Source organism: Podarcis bocagei (assembly GCF_964188305.1).
Source record: "Podarcis bocagei genome assembly, chromosome: 10".
In the NCBI taxonomy this organism is placed as follows: Eukaryota; Metazoa; Chordata; class Lepidosauria; order Squamata; family Lacertidae; genus Podarcis; species Podarcis bocagei.
In genome coordinates, this window is record NC_138135.1 from 61086155 (window position 1) to 61105944 (window position 19790).

The following is a 19790-nucleotide window of genomic DNA, read 5'->3' on the forward strand; positions in this document are numbered from 1 at the left end:
ACCTACTACCCTCTTTTTCCTCTATCCAATGACAGCCAAGAGCTCATTTTAAATCCCTTCACATGTAGCTACATTCCTTCTATTTGGAGGTAAGGTAAAGGTAAAGGGACCCCTGACCATTAGGTCCAGTCATGGCCGACTCTGGGGTTGTGGCGCTCATCTCTCTTTGTTGGCCGAGGGAGCCGGCATACAGCTTCCGGGTCATGTGGCCAGCATGACCAAGCCACTTCTGGCGAACCAGAGCAGCACACGGAAACGCTGTTTACCTTCCCGCCGGAGCGGTACCTATTTATCTACTTGCACTTTGATGTGCTTTCGAACTGCTAGGTTGGCAGGAGCAGGGACCAAACAACGGGAGCTTGCCCCGTGGCGGGGATCTGAACCACCGACCTTCTGATCGGCAAGCCCTAGGCTCTGTGGTTTAACCCACAGCGCCACCCGCGTCCCATTTGGAGGTAGGGTGGATATAAAATAAATAAATAAAATTGTAAATTATGATGTTGGCCTTAACGTCTACATCATGCATGCAGCATATCTATTCGACACATTCACATTTGATCCAAATTGGTGACTTCAGTTGGTCTTAACCACAATGGAACAATTTGTCAACGAAGTCTCTTTGGTGCCTAAAGCCCAAGTCATGGTCAGAGGGGACATTTGATTCAAGGAGGTGGGGAGGTCAGAATTCTTTTAAGCAAATTATATTTCTGCATTGAAACTGAAAATGGTTATCTAAAAGCATCATTCCAAATCAAGTGGCTTTTTTCAAGAAGGAGAAGATCCACAAAAATTCGAAACCAGTATCAGGGAAGTAATTCCCGTGCTTAAGCCAAGAATACTATAATACCAAGCAGAAAGCGTAGAGCCACTTACCTCTTCTTTGTCTAGGCCTTGCACAATTAGGGTCATTTTGCTCGTTCCTCCAAACCAAGTAGCTGCCAATCCCTCCCCCTTCTTACTAGTCTTCATTTCCAAAAGCTACTTCCTCTGTCTGCTTCTCTTATCTCTACAAAATATCTCGCTGAATTCACTTCTATATTAAATGTGTACCAACGTCCAGTTGCCAGCCTTGAAGCCTTGTTAAGTAGATGGTTCATTCCTAATCTCCTAGAAGCAGGCTGGGCCATCAGCTAGGAACATGTGGAAATGCCAGAATCATGAATCACCACTAAAGCGTAGGGACTGTATATATGCCCACCATGATTTGTGTGACTGTACATGCAGCCCTTTTTTGAGCGGCAGAAACTGTACATGGAGGCACTAGTTCGTTCAGAGCTTCCATGATAATCCATCCAGATTGAAAGTTTGCTTTTCACCATATGCACTTCCAGTGGAGTTTGGAACAACAACAACAACAGCTGAATGGTGGCTAAATTGTTATTATTCTTTACTCTAGTGCTCCACTCCTTCACATTGCTCTTCAGTATCCATTTTCCTTCAAAAGGCATTTCCTGAGCCATCATACCTTTACCTATATCTGACATTAAAGGCGAGCAATGAAGTGTTGTAGTACATACTGAAATTTCAAAACCTCCACATTTATTTCTACTATAGTGGCCACTAGTGACATCTGGTGGTGGGTAAGTAAACTTAACATATTTATTGTGGGTGGGGGGGACCATTCTGACATACGATAAATTGGCGAACTTTGCTTATCCACTACACTATTCTCATGGTTATTTTATTCAAAAGGAGAGATGAATTAGATATTGCCTACCTTTGAAGTCCTATTCTTATTATGTCTAAAATGTATGGTGAAGTATGGTGAAACCACCCTTCTGGTTTGCAAAACCAGAATTATAAGAACAGAGTAGAAATTAAACCCTCCTGTTTTCAGGCCATATTTTGAGTGATGCAGCTGTTCTTTGAAGGATACAACTGCTGGATGAGGCTTGCATCAGTAGAGCACTATGGAGGATACCAACGTAAAACTTGAAATCCAGCTATAAAGTCAGTAGTTTGATTGAAAGAGGTTTATGGCCATCTAATTTTTACAGAAACTGACCATTCTACTAAGCCACTGCTCTAAGGTTAAGCCACTACAAGGACCACTTGCACAACACCTTGAAAGGGGCAGGGTGGGGGTTGTTCGCTTCTGATGATCAGGGAACCCATAGCGAAGCAGCCCTCCAACTGCTGCTCCATGCACTTATATCACAGCTTATCACATCACTGCTCAAGCCACTTTAGACAGTCTGCAGTCATGTGGTGATCTTGGACGCACATGCAAACAATCAGATGGATTCTGGTAAAAGCTTTTGCATACCGAATACAGCAGAACAGATCAAGGGGGAAGACGGGTTGCTATTCTTCTCTCTCAGGGTACAGATAGCAAGATCCACTCAAGGAACTGCAGCATAGCTTTTCTATTCCATGCACTGCTAATATTACTCTGGGCATGCCAATACCACTGACAAGGCTATGCCATCAATTGCCTGGCATGTTGCTGTGCCCAGCACAGCCATACACCCTGCACGGGAGCATCATCAGAAGAGGGACTTGGCATGAGGTGCCACTCTACTCTTCTGTCCATATGAGAGAGCAGGATTGTGACCTTGTTAATGAGGGAGGACCTGGCAACAGATTTCAAGTCTTTCAAAACCCCCAAAACAACCACTCTTAATAGCTACTCTTCACAAAATCTGGAATACCACATATCTCCCTGTGATGGCATCGAACTGTGGATCCTCTAAGAATGGCCCATCCATGCAAATCTTCTTAGAATGTACATTTGGGGAAGTATGAATGAGACTACCGTAATACACTGAGTTCCATGTGCCTCTAATGTAGCATTAATTGAGGGTTGCACAGGGCACGGTACTCATCATCTCCAATGAGACGGCACAATTAAGTAAATTAAGATGTAAGTGGTGGTTTTTCTATGCTTAGGTGAAAAGAAGCACTCATCAAGTTTTATAGGCGTATATAAAAAGGCTTTTAATAACTGTACCTAATGAGCCAATTTTACTGCCAGACATGCATGAAGCCCACAAATCATATCTTCAACTGGTCAAGTTAATTACTGTGCTTTTCTTCAGCCTGCTGCTACTTTGTAAATGTTAATTCAGGTTTTTGAACTCTGGGTGCGTTCAGTGTTCAGACAGAAATTATCTCACTGACCTTTTCCAAGAAGGACAGGATTGCTTGGTGCGCGTTCTCTTCATATGCGTTTATTTTGTGTCTCCCGATGGTAGCAATCAGCTGAGCCTCTTTTTCTAACAGTCCACAGAGAGCTGCCTTCCGTTCGGCTCCAGTGAGAGTGCTGTTGATATTCTCAAGCTCCTCTTGCCTCCATACTACATCAACAAAAAGACAATATTATTGATTTTTTTTTCAACTTTTTTTTTCTTGATTTAGCCTTCACATGCTATGAATAGGAAATGTGCTAGCCAGGTGCTTAAATCAGCGGTGAAAGGGGATTGTGCTTTGTTATTTTGGTACTCTGTTTTTAGGAGCATAGGTAGCATGCCTGAGTGTGCTGTTTTCCTGAAATTCTCCAATACCAGCTGGTGTTTTGTACCTATGCATTTGTGCCCACTTTGCTTCTGTCTTTAAAATACCGTACAGTGGTACCTTGGAAGCCGAATGCCTTGCCTCCCGAACAAATCAGCTCCCGAACACTTGAAACCCAGAAGTGAGTGTTCCGGTTTTCTAACGATTTTCAGAAGCCGGTTCTCGAACAATTTCCAGTTTTCTAACGATTTTCGGAAGCTGAACATTCAGCATGGTTTCCGCAGCCGCACTTTGGTTTTTGAATGGTTCCGGGAGTCGAACGGACTCCTGGAACACATTCTGTTCGAAAACCAAGGTACCACTGTACTAGAGATCAACAAGGATGGAGAAACTATGCGAAAAGGGCATCTGCACAAAGCTTGCTACAGGGTTTGTGTGTGCTTATGAAGCACACTAATTCCTGCAGTTCTTTCACCTGTGGGTCTCATGTTCCCAAATATGATTTGGCAGTGGAAATACACCAGAAGTGAAGTCCAATGTCTCAGTCACTGCCAGTACAAGTTGTGTGATATACCCATGCTAAGATCTAGAGAGCAGTTGTCCTTTGCCATTTCAGAATTTATTTTGGGAGAGAGTTCTCCAAATGTCACTTTGGCACTGAAATGCAAGAAGAGAAGGTCTGATGTATGTACGCACATTTATTCAACAAAAACAGACAAGGTTCCTACTCAACATTAGAATTAAGCATATTACATCTTGTATTGTTGCATACTGGCATATTGACTGCCAGTCACTGAATATATTACACAAACAGCTATTTAACATACATCAAGTGAGTAAGCTGAAATTTATAAATACTGTATTGTTAAAATAATACGGGCATTCAGTTACAATGTTGTAACTAAAAACCTGCATCTGTTGAATGCCATCCTATACAGCATTCCAATGCCTGCTATTACTATATAATAGTATTTTCAATGTGCATTAAAATGAGAACACAGCATTCTATTATGGGAGCATTAGCAAAGGAGACAAATACCAGGAGGCAAAACCATAAATTATCCAATTAGGCTTCTGTGCCAAGGTTAATAATCTCCTTAGGAACCGAATATGTTATTATTCTACATAAGAAACTGCAGCAGTGGGAGAAAGAAACACGGGATGTGCATATTTTTAATAGCTCCTAAAGTAGGAACAAGAATGTAATAGTCTCAGTTCTGCAATGCTGTGATCTGTATGATAAACTCTAGCTAAATTCAAGCTACTCAGGTGAAACAGAATTTTTTTTTTGGACCAGAAGACTAGATTGTATTTTACTTCTGGCAGTACAGTTCTGCTCTAGCAACAAGAACTAATTTTGGTACCTATATAGACAGCTATATGCATAGATATCCAAATTGAAATCAGTGAGCCTCCTGGTGCTACAAGTGCTTGAGAGATTTATTGGAGCCCTTTTTTCCCTCCCCAATCAGCATAACAAGATAAAAAGAAGAAAATATGGAAATTCACATAGGTGCATAACAAATATATATATATATATGCACGCACCTAAAAGAATATGGAATAAAGTATGGTGATCCCGATGTTTCTCGAGTATTGCTCTTCTTCAGATCAGCTATAGCTATTTATTATAATACAAAATGAAGGAGATGAACTTTCCTCTCTCCCTTCATTTTGTATTTTCACAGGCTAATAGTTATAGTTGATCCCCGAAGAAGGCATTCTAACAATAAGGCAGGGCAAGTGGGAAGATCATATTTCTTCCATCTTGAAGCAGTGAAGAAAGCTCTCCATCAGTCTTATAGGCATGTGGGTTATCCAATAGTTCAGTATTCATTACCCTCAACTTACTCTTTCAGGATGTGACCAGAAATGTAAAGCTACTGCCATCTGATAGGAATACTAAGCATGCATCTTTAATTTCTGTCTCTTTGGGGGAAAGTCTTTAAATGGGGTGCTGAAGTGTACTGGGTTTACAGTGTTCCTCTGATTTTCACTTTGAGCAGAAGGCTCTTGATTTACCATGGACCTATTTCAGAACCATTTACAACCAAGTAGCCTTGATGCTAATTATGTCACAACACACATAATCCATATAATGAGGTTATTGGTGTATAAAACTCACAAGCCTTTCTTTTTAAAATTACGGGATCTTTTACTTTGCTCTGTAAATGCTTGAGAAGCCTTATGGATCTAGTTCAGTGGATTCTTTACATCATAGCATCACAGAATTTGAAGGGATCTCAAAGGTCATGTAATCCAGCTTCCTGCTGATTCAGGAAATCTACTACGCTCTGCATAAAAAGCCCTAATGAAGGAGAGTCCACCACCTTCTAAGGCCACCCATCTGTTCCACTCATATTGTCAGTAACCTCTTCCTTACATTAAGCCCCTGTGCTTTTTCTTGTAATTTGAACCAACAGAGCCCTTCCCCATGTAGCAGAAGAAAACAAATCTGCTCCATTTTCTATATAACAGCCCTTTACATATTTGAAGCTGGTTAGATTGCCTAATAGCTGTCTGTTCTCCAGGCTAGACATGCCCAACACATTTAACCTTTCATCATAGGACTTGGTCTCCCATCACCATTTCTGGTTTTCTGTTGCCCATCTCTGGACATGTTCTAGTTTGTTGATATCCTCTGCAAACTCTTGTTCCCAGAACTGCACACAGTACTTTGTGTGATATCTGACCAAAGCAGAATGGAGTGGTACCATTATTTTTCTCAATCTGAGCATTATACTTCTGTTCACACAGCCTAGAAATCCAGTGGCCTCTTTAGCTGCTGCACTGAACGACTGACTCTTGTTTAGCTTGTGATCTGCTAAGGCCCTAAGGTCCTTTTCACATCTACAAATGGATGTCAAGGCAGGTACTTCTGATCCTTCCCACCTAAATGGGATTTTATACTTATCTCTGTTGAAATTCAGTTTTCGCCTAGTGCTGACAATTTGCAGACAAAGTCATCTGCAAATTGGATAAACATCTCCATAAAGTCATTTATATTTTTATCTAGGGATCCTTACAGCTTACCTATGTGGGTTACTACATCTGCCCAGCATTTCACGACCATTGTCGTGATTAGAATGACTGATGCCTTATTCACTGGCAGGAATGGAAGTGATTTAGATGGGGTCATGGAGCATTTATTCTCCTAGGCAAATCCCCTGCCCAACTGAAGCTGCTATTAGCATGGAGGGGAAAAATCAAACAGGCATCTACAAGTGTTTTCTCCATAGGGGATAGTAACTGCTTCTGGAGGGGTGTGTGATTTGCATTGGAGGATCATTCCTTTCCCCCATCTCCATTGCCTAGACACAAATCACACATCCAACCTGAGCTTGCTTTTTGAAAAAGATCTGAAGAGCTCCAATTATGGAACTCCCATGCAAGGTCTACTTTGACCTTAAGTCACTGCTATCACCATTAGTTATCTTTCCAACGATATAGGTCATGGGTAGGCAAACTAAGGCCCAGGGGCTGGATCTGGCCCAATCGCCTTCGAAATCCAGCCCACGGACAGTCCGGGAATCAGAGTGTTTTTACATGAGTAGAATGTGTCCTTTTATATAACATGTATCCCTGAGTTATTTGTGGGGCCTGCCTGGTGTTTTTACATGACTAGAATGTGTGCTTTTATTTAAAATGCATCTCTGGGTTATTTGTGGGGCATAGGAATTTGTTCTTTTTTCTTTTCCCCCCAAAAATATAGTCCAGCCCCCCACAAGGTCTTAGGGTCAGTGGACCGGCCCTCTGCTGAAAAAGTTTGCTGACCCCTGATATAGGTAGATTCTCGCTGTTATATAGTGTATAGTGGCTCTGTTTTAATGGCCACTTGCTCTCAGTGGGCAGCAGAACTGCTATGTTCTTCAGCTTCAATGCACTGAATCCAGCTTTTGACACACTGCAAGGTGGTTCAGGGATACACGAAGGCAGAAGTCAGTGTGTGGTGGCAAAGCCCTATTACAAGAAAACCTATGAAGAAGCCTTTAGTTAGGCATTTTTTTCTTTAGATATTGCTTTACAAGGTACATGGCACGTAACCTGTGCAAAGTTCCCAATAAATCCTTTTCTTATTTGTCTTCACTGAGCCCTGTGAAGTGGGTTATTATTCCCATTTAACAGATGGGGGACCAAGAGGAATAAGCAATTTTTCCAAGACCGCCCAAGTGAATCCATGACAAAGCCAAAATGTGAACAAATGTACCAGTTGAACACAACGTCCTCTGGATCACAGCACCAGATCATCAAGATCGTGCTCACTACGTATTTCTGAAAAGCTCAGGGAAAATACTAATTCAAAAACTGTTATAGAATATTCTCTCAAACATTTTCATTTTAATGAGTAACAACCATTAGTGTATCTCAATCGAATGAGAGGAAGAAAACATCCAGGATATAAAAAAAGCAGCACAGCGGAGAGGACTATCAAGATCATGTTTTTATCACTGAATATTTCAGCTTTATTCTTTTTTATTTGGTTAGCTGCCACCGCTGTTCAAATCAATGCAGCAAAGTCTACACAGCTTTCAAGAACCCACAAGGGGGCAGCCAATGCAAAGAAAAGAAACTGTTCCCTGCTTCCGGAAAATGATTTTTCAAAACAGATTTCTTGGAGCTGGTTTAATTTGCAGCTCTATATGCAAACCAGTTTTCACTTGTTTTGAGAACTGGCGTAGCATAGTGGCTGTGTAAGCCATAAATCATTTGTCTGTATTTTACTTCTGCCATGAAATTAGGTACTTTTAAACCAACATAGGAAGCTGCCATTTTCAGAGTCAAGCAATTGGCCCATTCAGCTCAGTATTATTCATGAGGATTTGGTGAGTTTCCTGGTCCTGGAAATGTTGGGGATGGAACCTGTGGCCTCCCTTATACAAATGCGGTCTTCCACTGAGCTAATGCCCTCCTGCAACTTTCTGTCCTCAACCTCTGGTCCACAACACGGGAATAATAATCAGAGTGACACACATTCTAGGTAGCTCTGGTAGCCACTCAACATTTGTGTCCACCATTGCCTCAGCATTGGTCCAGTATGGATACAGGACTTCATCGCTCCCTGTGCTCCAGCTCTTAGCTTGGAAAGGTTAAGTGTGAGCTGAGTAAGATTTCCTCCAACCTTCTCTCAAGCATAGAGATGGGAAGGAAATCTTTCAAACACAGCACCAGCTTCAGAAAGGATGAGGAAGCCGCAGGACATCTTGGATTGTATCCAACACTAGTCCTACTCAAGAGAAGACCTATTCAAATTAATAAATATTACTAACTTAGGTGCATTAACTTTAATGGGTCTACTCTGAGTAGGACAACCCCTTGTTAACCATTTAGTATTATTTAACGTCTTTCTTGTTTTTAATAGAATGAAATCAAACCATACATTTCGCAAGCTGCACCGTGTCACCTAAGTAAAAAGCTCCCATCACTGTAATCAATGGGTATGCCCTTCGCAAACCTCTGAAGAACAGTAAACTCAGTGGATCGCTGTCTCAGCAGTTCAGTGCAACAGTGGAAGAATGTGAAAGCAGTTCTACTAGCAAGTTAAACAATGCTTCCGAGAATCACTAAGCTCCCATATGAAGATGAAAAGCAGCTACTGCAGGGAAGCAACCAGTCAACAGCAAACAGAAATAGAAGCAAACAACAGGGCAGGACTACACTATTGGCAGACAAGGCAGCGATATGAGGCAACACAATCTGAAGCTGTTCCATCTCAAGCCAGAAGCAGCATATGAGTCAATCAAGGCTTATGCTCAACTTCTTCAGGCAAGGTGTTCTCCTGGCAGAAAGTGAGCATGCATTCCAAGAGCTTCTGCAACATGACAGCCTAGCTCAGTTCACATGGGAATTAAAGACACACCCCATCTTCAGCAGCAAACAAACTCTGACTCCTGGAAACCAGCCCACAATTTACATGAAACCTGATGTCTATGCAGCCAATGAGTGTCTTGAGTTCATTTCATTAGTTAACATTGGACTCAGCTACACTGGCAAAGAAAAAACGCTTTACAGTCAAACCTCGGTTGTCGAACGTAATCCGTTCCGGAAGCCCATTCAGCTTCTGAAATGTTTGAAAACCGGAGCATTTGCTTCTGGGTTTTTGGTATTTGGGAGCCAAAACATTCCAAAACGGAGGCGTTCAGGAGCTGAAGTTTGATTGTACAGTCATACCTTGGATCCGGAACACCTAGGCTCCTGAACGATTGAAACCCAGAAGTGAGTGTTCTGGTTTTTGAACATTCTTTTGGAAGCCGAACATCCGACAGGGCTGCATTTTAGTTTCCAAACATTTTGGAAGCTGAACGGACTTTCGGAATGGTTTTATTGAAAAACTGCATGAGCTATCCCATTTCAACAGTGATTTCATGACAGCCAGTGTGGTTTGGTGTAAAACCTCCCAGAAAAAATTCCAATGGTTATATCCTGTTTTCGAACAAGCAAATTTCAGAATTTCCAAAAATATGCATCTCTTAAATGCAAAAACAAAAAACACACCATCTCTTACATTCTAAAGCATGGTAGAGTAATTCAAAATCATCCTTTGTTCTAGGATTCAGCCTTCGATTATACTCCCTTAGCAGTTTTTCTTCCCTCTCTCTCTGCCTCCTTAGTTCTTCTTGTTCTTCCCATTCCAGTCTCAAACGCAATTCTTCTTTTAGTTTATTTACTAAAGTCTTAGCTAGCCATCGCCGGAAATATGTTTGTATCACAATTACCTGTAGACGGGAATAGGAGATAGCAGGAAAGAAAAAAGCAATATTCTGCTGCATCTGTTATATGTTTTGGCAATTACGAGAAAAATACGTTTCAAATTCGCTAGCTTTCTTAGTAAGTAATTTACAAACCAGAATGTCACATCTTTAAATGAAGCAATAGATGAATTGACCCTTATTATAAAGAGTTCTTTAAATTGTGTAACGCATACATGGTTGTTTAAATTGTGACTATGAGCAGAAATTAAGCTTTGAAATGTAACGGCAGACATACCCTTATAAACTAATGCTAAACATGTTTAGACACAAGCTCCACTGCGTTCAGCAGAGATCTCTTTCAGAACAGCTGAGCAGCTCTTACAGTTTGTTGCATTATTCTGATTTGTTTGTTCCACAATTTAAGGTGGAAGCAATTCAAGTATAGGAGGCTACTTAGAATGCTTCTAGATTTAAAACAGATGGTTTCTGCAGTCTAATGCAGCTCTAGCAGAGCTGAGGAACCTGTGGCATTCTAGAAGTTGTTGGACTCCAATTCCCATCAGACCCAGCAAAAGTGGCCTAGTGGTCTGGGATGATGGAAACTGTAGTTCAGCAACATCTGGAGTGTCGCAGATTCCTCATCCCTGAGCTATACAGTGAACGCTAACTAAAATAATGAATGTGCGGAGTGAGAGGGAAGGACGGGAGACTTGCTGGGAAGTCCATATATGCATTGTTGATTTGGGTTTGTTCCTTGTTACTAAGGCTAATGACTGCAGTGTAAGAAGAGGCCCCGAGCGATAGCGACTTGACTGACAAATATCTCAGCGACACAGATCGTGGACAAATCCCACATATTCAACACAACTATATCAGAGTGCTATAAATGATAACTATGAAAAGAAAAAGGTGGGTTTTCATTTCATATGCATCAATATTTGCCCAGGAAAAGTCGTAGATTGTTTTATTCTGATTGCTGTGGTCTTCTGGAAGGTCTACTGGTGATTTACAGACCACAATTTAAGAATCACTGAAGTGGGGAGAAATGAGCAAGCTTTCTTCGTTTTTAAACTTTTGACAATTTACAGAATTAACACTTGCCTTAAACAAGCCTTTATCATATACTTGCCTTTATAAGAATTCACTTCTGAGATACACACTATTCTGCTGTTTGACTACCAAATCCAAAGCTAGTGAAGAATGGATTCAGATACTATTTATACTGAATATGCGTTTCAAAAAAAAACCACATCAGTTATGTGCCTTCTCCATACCAGGATATTGTGAAGAAAGATGATAAATTTGCATCCAGTGCTGCTTTTCCGTTCACGGAGCAGACTTCCACTTGCATAACCAATTTCCCCTTCCACTCCTGACTGGTGCAAGCTCCTTACGCACCCTGAAAACCTGCTCCACAGGCCAGGGAGACCCTCCAAAGAAGATTTGTGCAAGGAAGGAGATGAAGAGAAAGTCCTGTTGTGTGAGTGGAACTCCACATGAAGCACTGTGTGCGACTCGTAATGTATTAAGATGAATGTGAGTCCCCTTTAAATGTAAATTTCACTTATCACATTTGTCATTTGCAGTTTAATGTTATAGGTGTCTAATCAATAGGACTTCTCTCCAGGTAAGTGGGTATAGGATTGCAGGGTCATTTAATCTGCTGGGTTAGGTTAAAGGTGACAATTCAACGGACTAAGTACTTACTGCCTCAAGTCTTCGTGCATGGTATTCATCAGCTGTCACATACCCTTTTGGTTCTATCAATCTGTCAGTGACATTTGAAATATAGACACCAATTTTGGTCATCTGAGTGGAAGTTGAATTTCTCGTATTTTGCAGCTTTTTCCTCTCAACAACTGTCTAGAAATAAAATTATTCATTTTAATGATCACATAATAAAGAGAGGCTGTGCTAGAAACATTGGACAAATTAAAATGACTACAAATCACATTTACAAATGGATGAAGAAATAACTCATATAATTATAGGATTCTAATTTGTTAGAAGCTACTTAGCTTTGCAGTTACTTTATACGATTATTTTCATATTAGTGCTTTATTTTATACTCTGGCAAACATACCTGTGTTGACCTACAGAACTCTTCATAGCCTTTGTCTGGACGTTTTTTGGGGTCTGTCTGTGATCCTGCATTATGGTATTCTGTGCCTGTTTCTTTATGTCTATATCCACCCAAAAAAGGTTTCTGAAAATTTGGCCTTTTAATTGACACGTTTATTTCCTTAAATGTTTCTGCATCTGTTCAGATTAAACAGTATTATTAAATTATACAGAGAATGTTACAGAATAATATCTGACCAGAATGAGCTAGAGTGCATGTTTCAACATTGCCGTCTACCTGTTTGCACTTTAAAAGTTATAACATCAGGCATGTAGTATTCCTCTAGGAGTTTAGATGCTTTAAGGGGAAAGTTTTCTTCATCAAGGGAGAACATATCAACTTGTATGGTCCCATAAGGTTTAGCATCCAGATTCCATAGCGTTTCACTATTGTCAGTTATTCGCCCTAAAAGTAAATATTGATTATTAATATTTCACATCAAATTAAAAAATCAACATTTTCTTTTTTTAGGGGGGAAAAAATTAAGGATGGTTTTGGAAATGCAACCAGCTCAGGGAAAGCCTGTAGCAATGCCGTCCCAAGTCCCAATCAAAGCTTTTTTCTCCACATCCATCTTCTATCTAGTTCGTCTATTATAAAGCAGGAGTTTAACAAAGGAACTACTTATCTTTATGAGAATGACTCAAATTAACATCAAGACAAATTAACATAGACCAAACAAAAATTGAAAACTAAATAAAACAACAGCAAAATACGAAAGCTCTCTAGCAAATCACAACTTTTCTGTTGCTGTTGTTCATAAGCAAACCTTGATCAATACTCACTTTAATTCTCACTAGGGGTTTATACATACCTAGCAACATAATTTGTAAAATATCCAGTGGTATTTTTAAGCGTCCTGCGAAGTACTTCTTCATTTGCTCCACGGTTTGGTTAATGTTAAAAGACTTAGTGAAAACCTGGATAGCAGGATGTAGCATGAATCGAACTGAAAAAACAAAAACAAAACATCTGTTATTGTATTTCATCAACAGCAGATTCTAAAAACTGAACTGTTTAGTTAGATGAATTAATTCAAGTTACTACTGAATTCACCTTTCCTTCTCTTCTGGCCTTGGTAGAATTTTTTTTTTTTTAATGTAACAGATTATGTGACAAGTTATAATCTACTTCTTTTAAATGTAATTATTTCAAGATCTGCTATTATAGAATAATAACTATGACACCATTTAAAATAAAAACATACAGAAAAGAGACAATGATATATAATCCTTTAGCTGTTATAATGATCAAAAGCAGCAACAATTTACTCTATGCACACACCAGCAACATATACCTTGTACCCAAAGTGGTGTCTCTAGATATGAACAAAACTTAATTCCACTTGCATGGGGTGTGGGGGACCCAGCCCACTGAAATCAATTGGGAAGCTTTTGCTCATATGGACAGCTTTTGTACAAATTCTGGAGTACATGTATACAAAAAATAATTATTTCTCCCACATACAAATCTGACAGTGAAATTCTAAGCATGCTTACTGAATATCAAAAGCCACATTTAGGAATGAGCCTAACTGGGTTGAGGTCACCATGTAAGTATTTGTTGCCAAACCCATGGAGGCTTGGCAAGCTCCTGAAACTGACCCTTTTCAGTTGAGGGACCCAAATGATAGCATTCATTCTCCTTGCTGTAAATTGGTGGTTGCTATACAATGTTTAGTTTTTGTTTTTAGATTTATTTGCTGATTTATTTTACTGTCCTCCCTGTACATTGCATTGGGCTCAATTTGTGGGAAAGAAGCATATAAACTGAGGTCCAGTGCCAAGGGCCTTCTGGCAGTTCCCTCACTGCGAGAAGTGAGGTTACAGGGAACCAGGCTGTGGCGCCTGCCCTGTGGTATGCTCTCCCACCAGATGTCAAGGAAATAAACAACTATCTGACTTTTAGACGACATCTGAAGGCATCCCTGTTTAGGTAAGTTTTTAATGTTTGATGTTTTACGGTGTTTTTAATATCCTGTTGGAAGCCGCCCAGAGTGGCTGGGGAGGCCTGGCCAGATGGGAGGGGTATAAGTAATAAATTATTATTAATAAAAATAATTTTTATTATTACTAAGGAGCCACTAGCTGGAAGTGATTTTAGTGGACCTAAGAAAGTGACGCATTTCAGTCATCAACATTATTAACATCATCTAATCAGTAACAGTTCTTAGTCGTAAAGGCAGCAGCAATATATGGTATCTGACAACTGCCCACCTGTTACAGTAGCTTCTTCGGTACTTGCTTCAGACTCTTCTCTTTCAGATGCTAACGCTTCTGTTAACAAAGCACTTGCAGCATGCATATGTGCTGCAAAATCAGCCGCCCTTTCAGAAAAACTTTCAGCAGCACCAACAGAAGCAGCATCAGCAGCAACAACTGTGATATTAGATGCATCTGTGTCAACTATAGGTGGTTCGATTTTGACACCAAGATCTTGGGCCTCTAGAATAGCTTCCTGAAACCCTGGGACCACATCCTGGGATTCTGGATGAGCTTCCTCTTCTTTTTCTATCACGTCCAAACCCTTTGTCAGTCCGTCTGCAGTAGCTGGCTCCTGAACCCCTTCTGCAGCAGCGACAGGTTCCTCAGTGGCAGCCGGTACCGTAACAGCGGCTAGTTCCTCAGTGGCAGCCGGTACCGTAACAGCGGCTAGTTCCTCAGTAGCAGCCGGTTCCTCAGCAGTGGCTACTTCCACCATGGCAGCCGGTTCCTCTGCAGCGGCTGGTTCCTCAGTAGCTGTCAGCTCCTGTAGTGGTTCCCCAGCATCACCCAATTCACGTGTTGCTAATTCTGGGCCTTGTTCCTGCTCCGTAGGCAGGTTTGTTTCATTCTGTTGTGTTGCACCTGTCTGCTCTTGCGTAGTTCCTACAGTCTCGGCACTTTCTTCTGCTTGTTTTGTTTCAGAAGTGTCCTCCAAAATTTGAGTTTCAGCCTCTGCTTCAGGCAGGCCACCTGCCTTTTCTTCTGGATCAGCCATTTTCCTGAAAGGAGAAGTACACCTTTTTAACCTTCACATCAGCTGAAAGCATAATTTACAGGGAAATGTCAACTAAAAAGCACATTTAGTCCTTTGTCTTGAATAACTGGTTGCCCTTTGTGCAACACAACTGCTGGGTGCACGGACCTCATCCTACTAAGCACACACAAACTATAAAATTTCACTGTGCTGTGCAGCCAACTACTTTTACATTCCAGAATGCAACTTTAGAGACTAGTTAAGAGCATATCCCATGGACACTAAATGAACAGAATGCTTTCCTTCTTTGCCCAGTTTCAATTCCTACTTTTCTATGCTGAAGGACTTAAAAGTAAGAAATCTGTTAAATAGTGGGTAGACATAGCAGATGATGCAGTGATTTCTCCAAAACAGCTCTTTATTTGTAAGCTGGAACAGAACTGAACTGAACAGCAGACAGCTCAGCCGGCCTGCTTTTATAGGCAACCGGCTGTCAACATTGTAGCAACAACAATCCAGGGTTTCCCGCCTAAAGTAACTGACGTGGACCTGAGTGAAAACTACCTTATATACACGATACTCCTGGTGGCCAGGGTGAGAACTTCAATACATAACAAAATCTACATTTTAAAACTTGTCATTGAAATTAGGTTTCTTAACTAGTGAATCTACTCATTAAAATTAATCTCCCATCTATCAACATCGGTACATTTTAAGGGGGCACATGCAAACTATTTGGACTACACAGAAATGATTGCATTTGGGAAGTTAAGCCTGAATAAGGGAGAAAAATGTTGTTTAAGGAGAAATCAGCACGCAGCACCTTTATTTTTTAATTATTTTTTATTTTATCATCATTTATTAAATCAAATGGCATCACATGTACCACAGCATCTGTAGTGCTCGACGCGCACAGGAACTACAGCTCCCAGAATGCAACACGAGCCAGCCATTATTATTTATGTGAGGCGAGGGAGGGGACAGAGTAAACCCGCTGCTCAATTAACCCGCTCAAAACCAACCGACTACTTGTCCCGAGGTGCTTTGCGCCGCCGCCATGACGCCTTTTAAACGTAGCCCTCGCGCGCAGCATGTCGGGAACTGTAGTAAAGCACTCAGCCAGCCGTTCACGCCATGGCGGCTCAGCCTCAGCTCCTTTCCAGCTTCTCTGCATTATTCTCACGCCGGGTGGTTAATAATGATAATAATAATAATATTAATGACGGCATTAATAAAGGCGGAGGAGCTTACCGTAGCGCTAGGTCCTCGCGTACGTTCCCCGAAGCGGCCGCTGTATCAGCCCAACCCGCTCCGCCTCCAAGCGGGAACGGAGAGTCGCTGTATCCATAGCAACCGCGGCGGCGCCAACTCTCGCGAGAGGCAGGACAAAGCGGGCCAATCAATGTGTAGCTGAAAGGGACGCATGCGCGACACACTCTTGCGTGCCAGTTTTCCATACAGCGGGGCTGGCGAGATGGAGAATGCAGGCGCTTGACTGCTGTGCGGTGCAAGCGGGGCTGTCAGTACCCGCGCCAGGCTGTTATTTTGCGCGCTAGGCAAGGCTCACTACTTGCACACAACCCCAAAAAGAATCGCTAACTTTGATCTTCAAAAACAGATGACTTGCAGGAAAAAAGCACAGAAACTGTTCCATTTATTCTAACGTGCAAGAATAATACTGATGAATTGAACAAATTGCATATGAACAAATTGCATATAAACGCAGACTTGTCATGGACAAATTCAATTCTTTTTGGAATCCATTCTTACAAATACTGTTAATAGGTTAAGATCTGGTGAAGTACAATCACGATTTTGTAAAGTGTAGAGTTTTGCGTTTTCCCCCCTCCCCTCACCCTTTACTTTCCCTTCTACAGGTGCTGTTTCTCTTTTATTTATGCTCTCACAATGTTTATAGTTATGTACTTTTTAACTTTCAACAAAGATATCTGGGGGGGGGGGGGAGTAAGTTATACCAAAACCTTTGCTTATCTTCCTCAAATACAAAAGAAAATGTTTTAGCACAAAAACATCTTCTGATTTGTGATGTAAAAATTTAAGTCTCTTGAGAGTGTCAAGTTTCAGGTGCACAAAAATCTTGCTTTGCTTGCTGCTGAGCTTTCCCTGCCTTTCAGAGGGTTGGACTAGATGACCCTCAGGACCCTTCCAAATCTACAATTTTGTGAAAATCTAATTCTAATGTATGAATTGCTTTTAAAATGATAAAATGCTTCAACATATAGAAGTAAAATATCAGAATTTTTAAAGATATAACAAAAAATAATGGGTATAAAGCTGCCCTCTGAGATCTGCATCCCAGACAGTTGCCTAGCTGATCTAATGATAGCACTAGCCCTATGAGAGTTGTTTTCGCAGCTGCACCTCTTGAAAATCCCTCTCCACACTAAAGGCATCACGGTCCTCTTTGACACCCGTGTATTTTGTACCTTGAACTAGGTGCATAAGGCTGCATTCTAAACTTTAAAGCACACTAAATTGGAAGTAAAAGCTTTATAGGTTTGAATGATTGGCTGCCTTCATAAACACTCATTTTGTTTTAAAAGGGGCATAGAAGTGCAGTGTCATGCTATGGCAGAGTATGAGTTCACCACAATACAACTTCCGGGAAAGCTACATGGCATTTATTCCCTCTATGTCAGGGCTTGCCAAATTGTGGCCCGTGGACCACCAACTGTCCAGTAGCGTCACTCAGGTGGTCCCACGCCACGGTGAGCCTGTGAATTTGTGATTGACATGTGATGGAACATTAACGATCCAGATTTAACTGTATTTTCATTGTTTCTTTCTTATATTGCCTTTCTTTTCTTTTATTAGTTGGAATTCTATGGAATTCAGTTTAGATTGCTATGGAGAACATGGTAACAGTATAATATTTGATAAGCGAAACAATGTTCAAACATACCAGAAATTAACACAAGAAGTTGGCCAACCTTCACAAAAAGTGAGGAAAGGAGCTTGAAGCCAATAAGAAAATTCAAGTTTTAGTCACAAGGATACAGGCTTTTCATCTTGGTGAAACTTGCAAGAGCGTTTGTGTTGCACTGATTTTATGTTTCTTTTTACCATAGTCATCTTCATCCAGTTGTGACCCTTCCTTCTGTATTTAACGTTTACCACACTGTTACACTTGATGCCCTCTAGTGGCTTTCCTTCTAAAACACAGTATTTTTTACAAGATAGCAAATAACTGTGTTTACAGGTGCCATCTAACACCAAGCATTCTTCAGTCACAGTGATTTGAAGAATTACAATACTTTAAAATATATTTCCAAGTGAGCAGCAATCAGCTTTAAATGTCAGTAAAGCATAAAACCAGGGGTGGCTCCTCCATATGTTGTTGGGACTCCAGTTTCTCTCAATCTCAGACAGCATGGCCAATGGTCAGAACTGATGGGACTTAAAGAACATTTAACGGGCACAGGCTCCCTACCAGTGTCATACAGAGTAAAAGTTTTATTGTTGCATGCACAGGTTTTTGCTATCCCCAGACTCATCTGTAGCAGCCTGTTGCCCTGGTGGCATCACTTTGGCTGGTAAGATAGGAAGGAGCAAATCTTTGCTGTTTGGGAAGCTGCCAGTTCCCATGCCACAAAATGAACTCACCAAGTCACTTCTGAAAGCTTCCCTTTCTCATCCTACCCAAGCTAGAAAAGAGAACAAGGTCAACTACAGTGGTACCTCGGGTTAAGAACTTAATTCATTCCAGAGGTCTGTTCTTAACCTGAAACTGTTCTTAACCTGAGGTACCACTTTAGCTAATGGGGCCTCCCGCTGCATTGCCACCGCACAATTTCTGTTCTCATCCTGAAGCAAAGTTCTTAACCCGAGGTACTATTTCTGGGTTAGCGGAGTCTGTAACCTGAAGCGTCTGTAACCTGATGTACCACTGTATTACTTGGGGGGAAAGGCTAATTAACCAGAGAAAGCAGGCAGCTCTGCTCTGCCAATGGAAAGAGCATGGAAACTGAGAACTGTTACTTCCTCCACAGGGATACAAAACTTAGATAGCTCTGGCACATAGGAAGCTGCCTCATAGAGTCAAGGCATTGGTAATCTAGATCAATGTTGTCTACACCAACAGGCAGGAGATGCTTTACCACTAAGCCCTTTCCCTCTTCCTCTGAGAGTGGAGGTAAACCATGGATGATCTCCTCCTCCAATACAGCCTATGTTATTAGCAGCTTGTTCTAGAACCTAATAGACTCAGTCTTTCTCCTGTGCACATAAGAAGTCCAGTAGGGAATAACAGTTCTGGGGTTTTTTTGCCCTCCCTCATTCCACAAGCATGGAGACTCAAACAGGTACTACACCAAAGCAGTCCAAGGAACAGGAAGCCTGTTCATTCCTTCCAAATGCTCATCTAGCCCATCTGCTTGTTCAAGAATGCACTGGGTTGGAACCCATGCACTGGGTTAGTGGCAGAGTGGGGGAAGAAGGTTCTTATATGCCCTATACAGATTCCCATACATGCAAGTGTCTATAGAATTTAAGATTATAACAGTTAAATTGTTGAGAACCATTCGCACCTGGTGGTAAGTTCACAGTGA

The 19790-nt window shown here is 41.2% G+C and overlaps 1 protein-coding gene across 1 annotated transcript in view; it reads right to left on the reverse strand.

Annotated features, from left to right (window-relative positions):
* Window positions 1-16694, reverse strand: part of IQUB (IQ motif and ubiquitin domain containing) — a 32835-nt gene extending 16141 nt beyond the window's left edge. Inside the window, exons 1-8 of the mRNA XM_081211510.1 lie at window positions 16474-16694; window positions 14481-15247; window positions 13079-13213; window positions 12502-12669; window positions 12226-12401; window positions 11850-12005; window positions 9956-10166; window positions 3121-3296 (exon numbers count right to left, since the gene is read on the reverse strand). Coding sequence (XP_081067636.1) covers window positions 3121-3296; window positions 9956-10166; window positions 11850-12005; window positions 12226-12401; window positions 12502-12669; window positions 13079-13213; window positions 14481-15247; window positions 16474-16679 — 1995 coding nt within the window. The 5' untranslated portion in view covers window positions 16680-16694. The remainder of the gene's footprint in view (window positions 1-3120; window positions 3297-9955; window positions 10167-11849; window positions 12006-12225; window positions 12402-12501; window positions 12670-13078; window positions 13214-14480; window positions 15248-16473) is intronic.
* Window positions 16695-19790: the final 3096 nt, after the last annotated feature.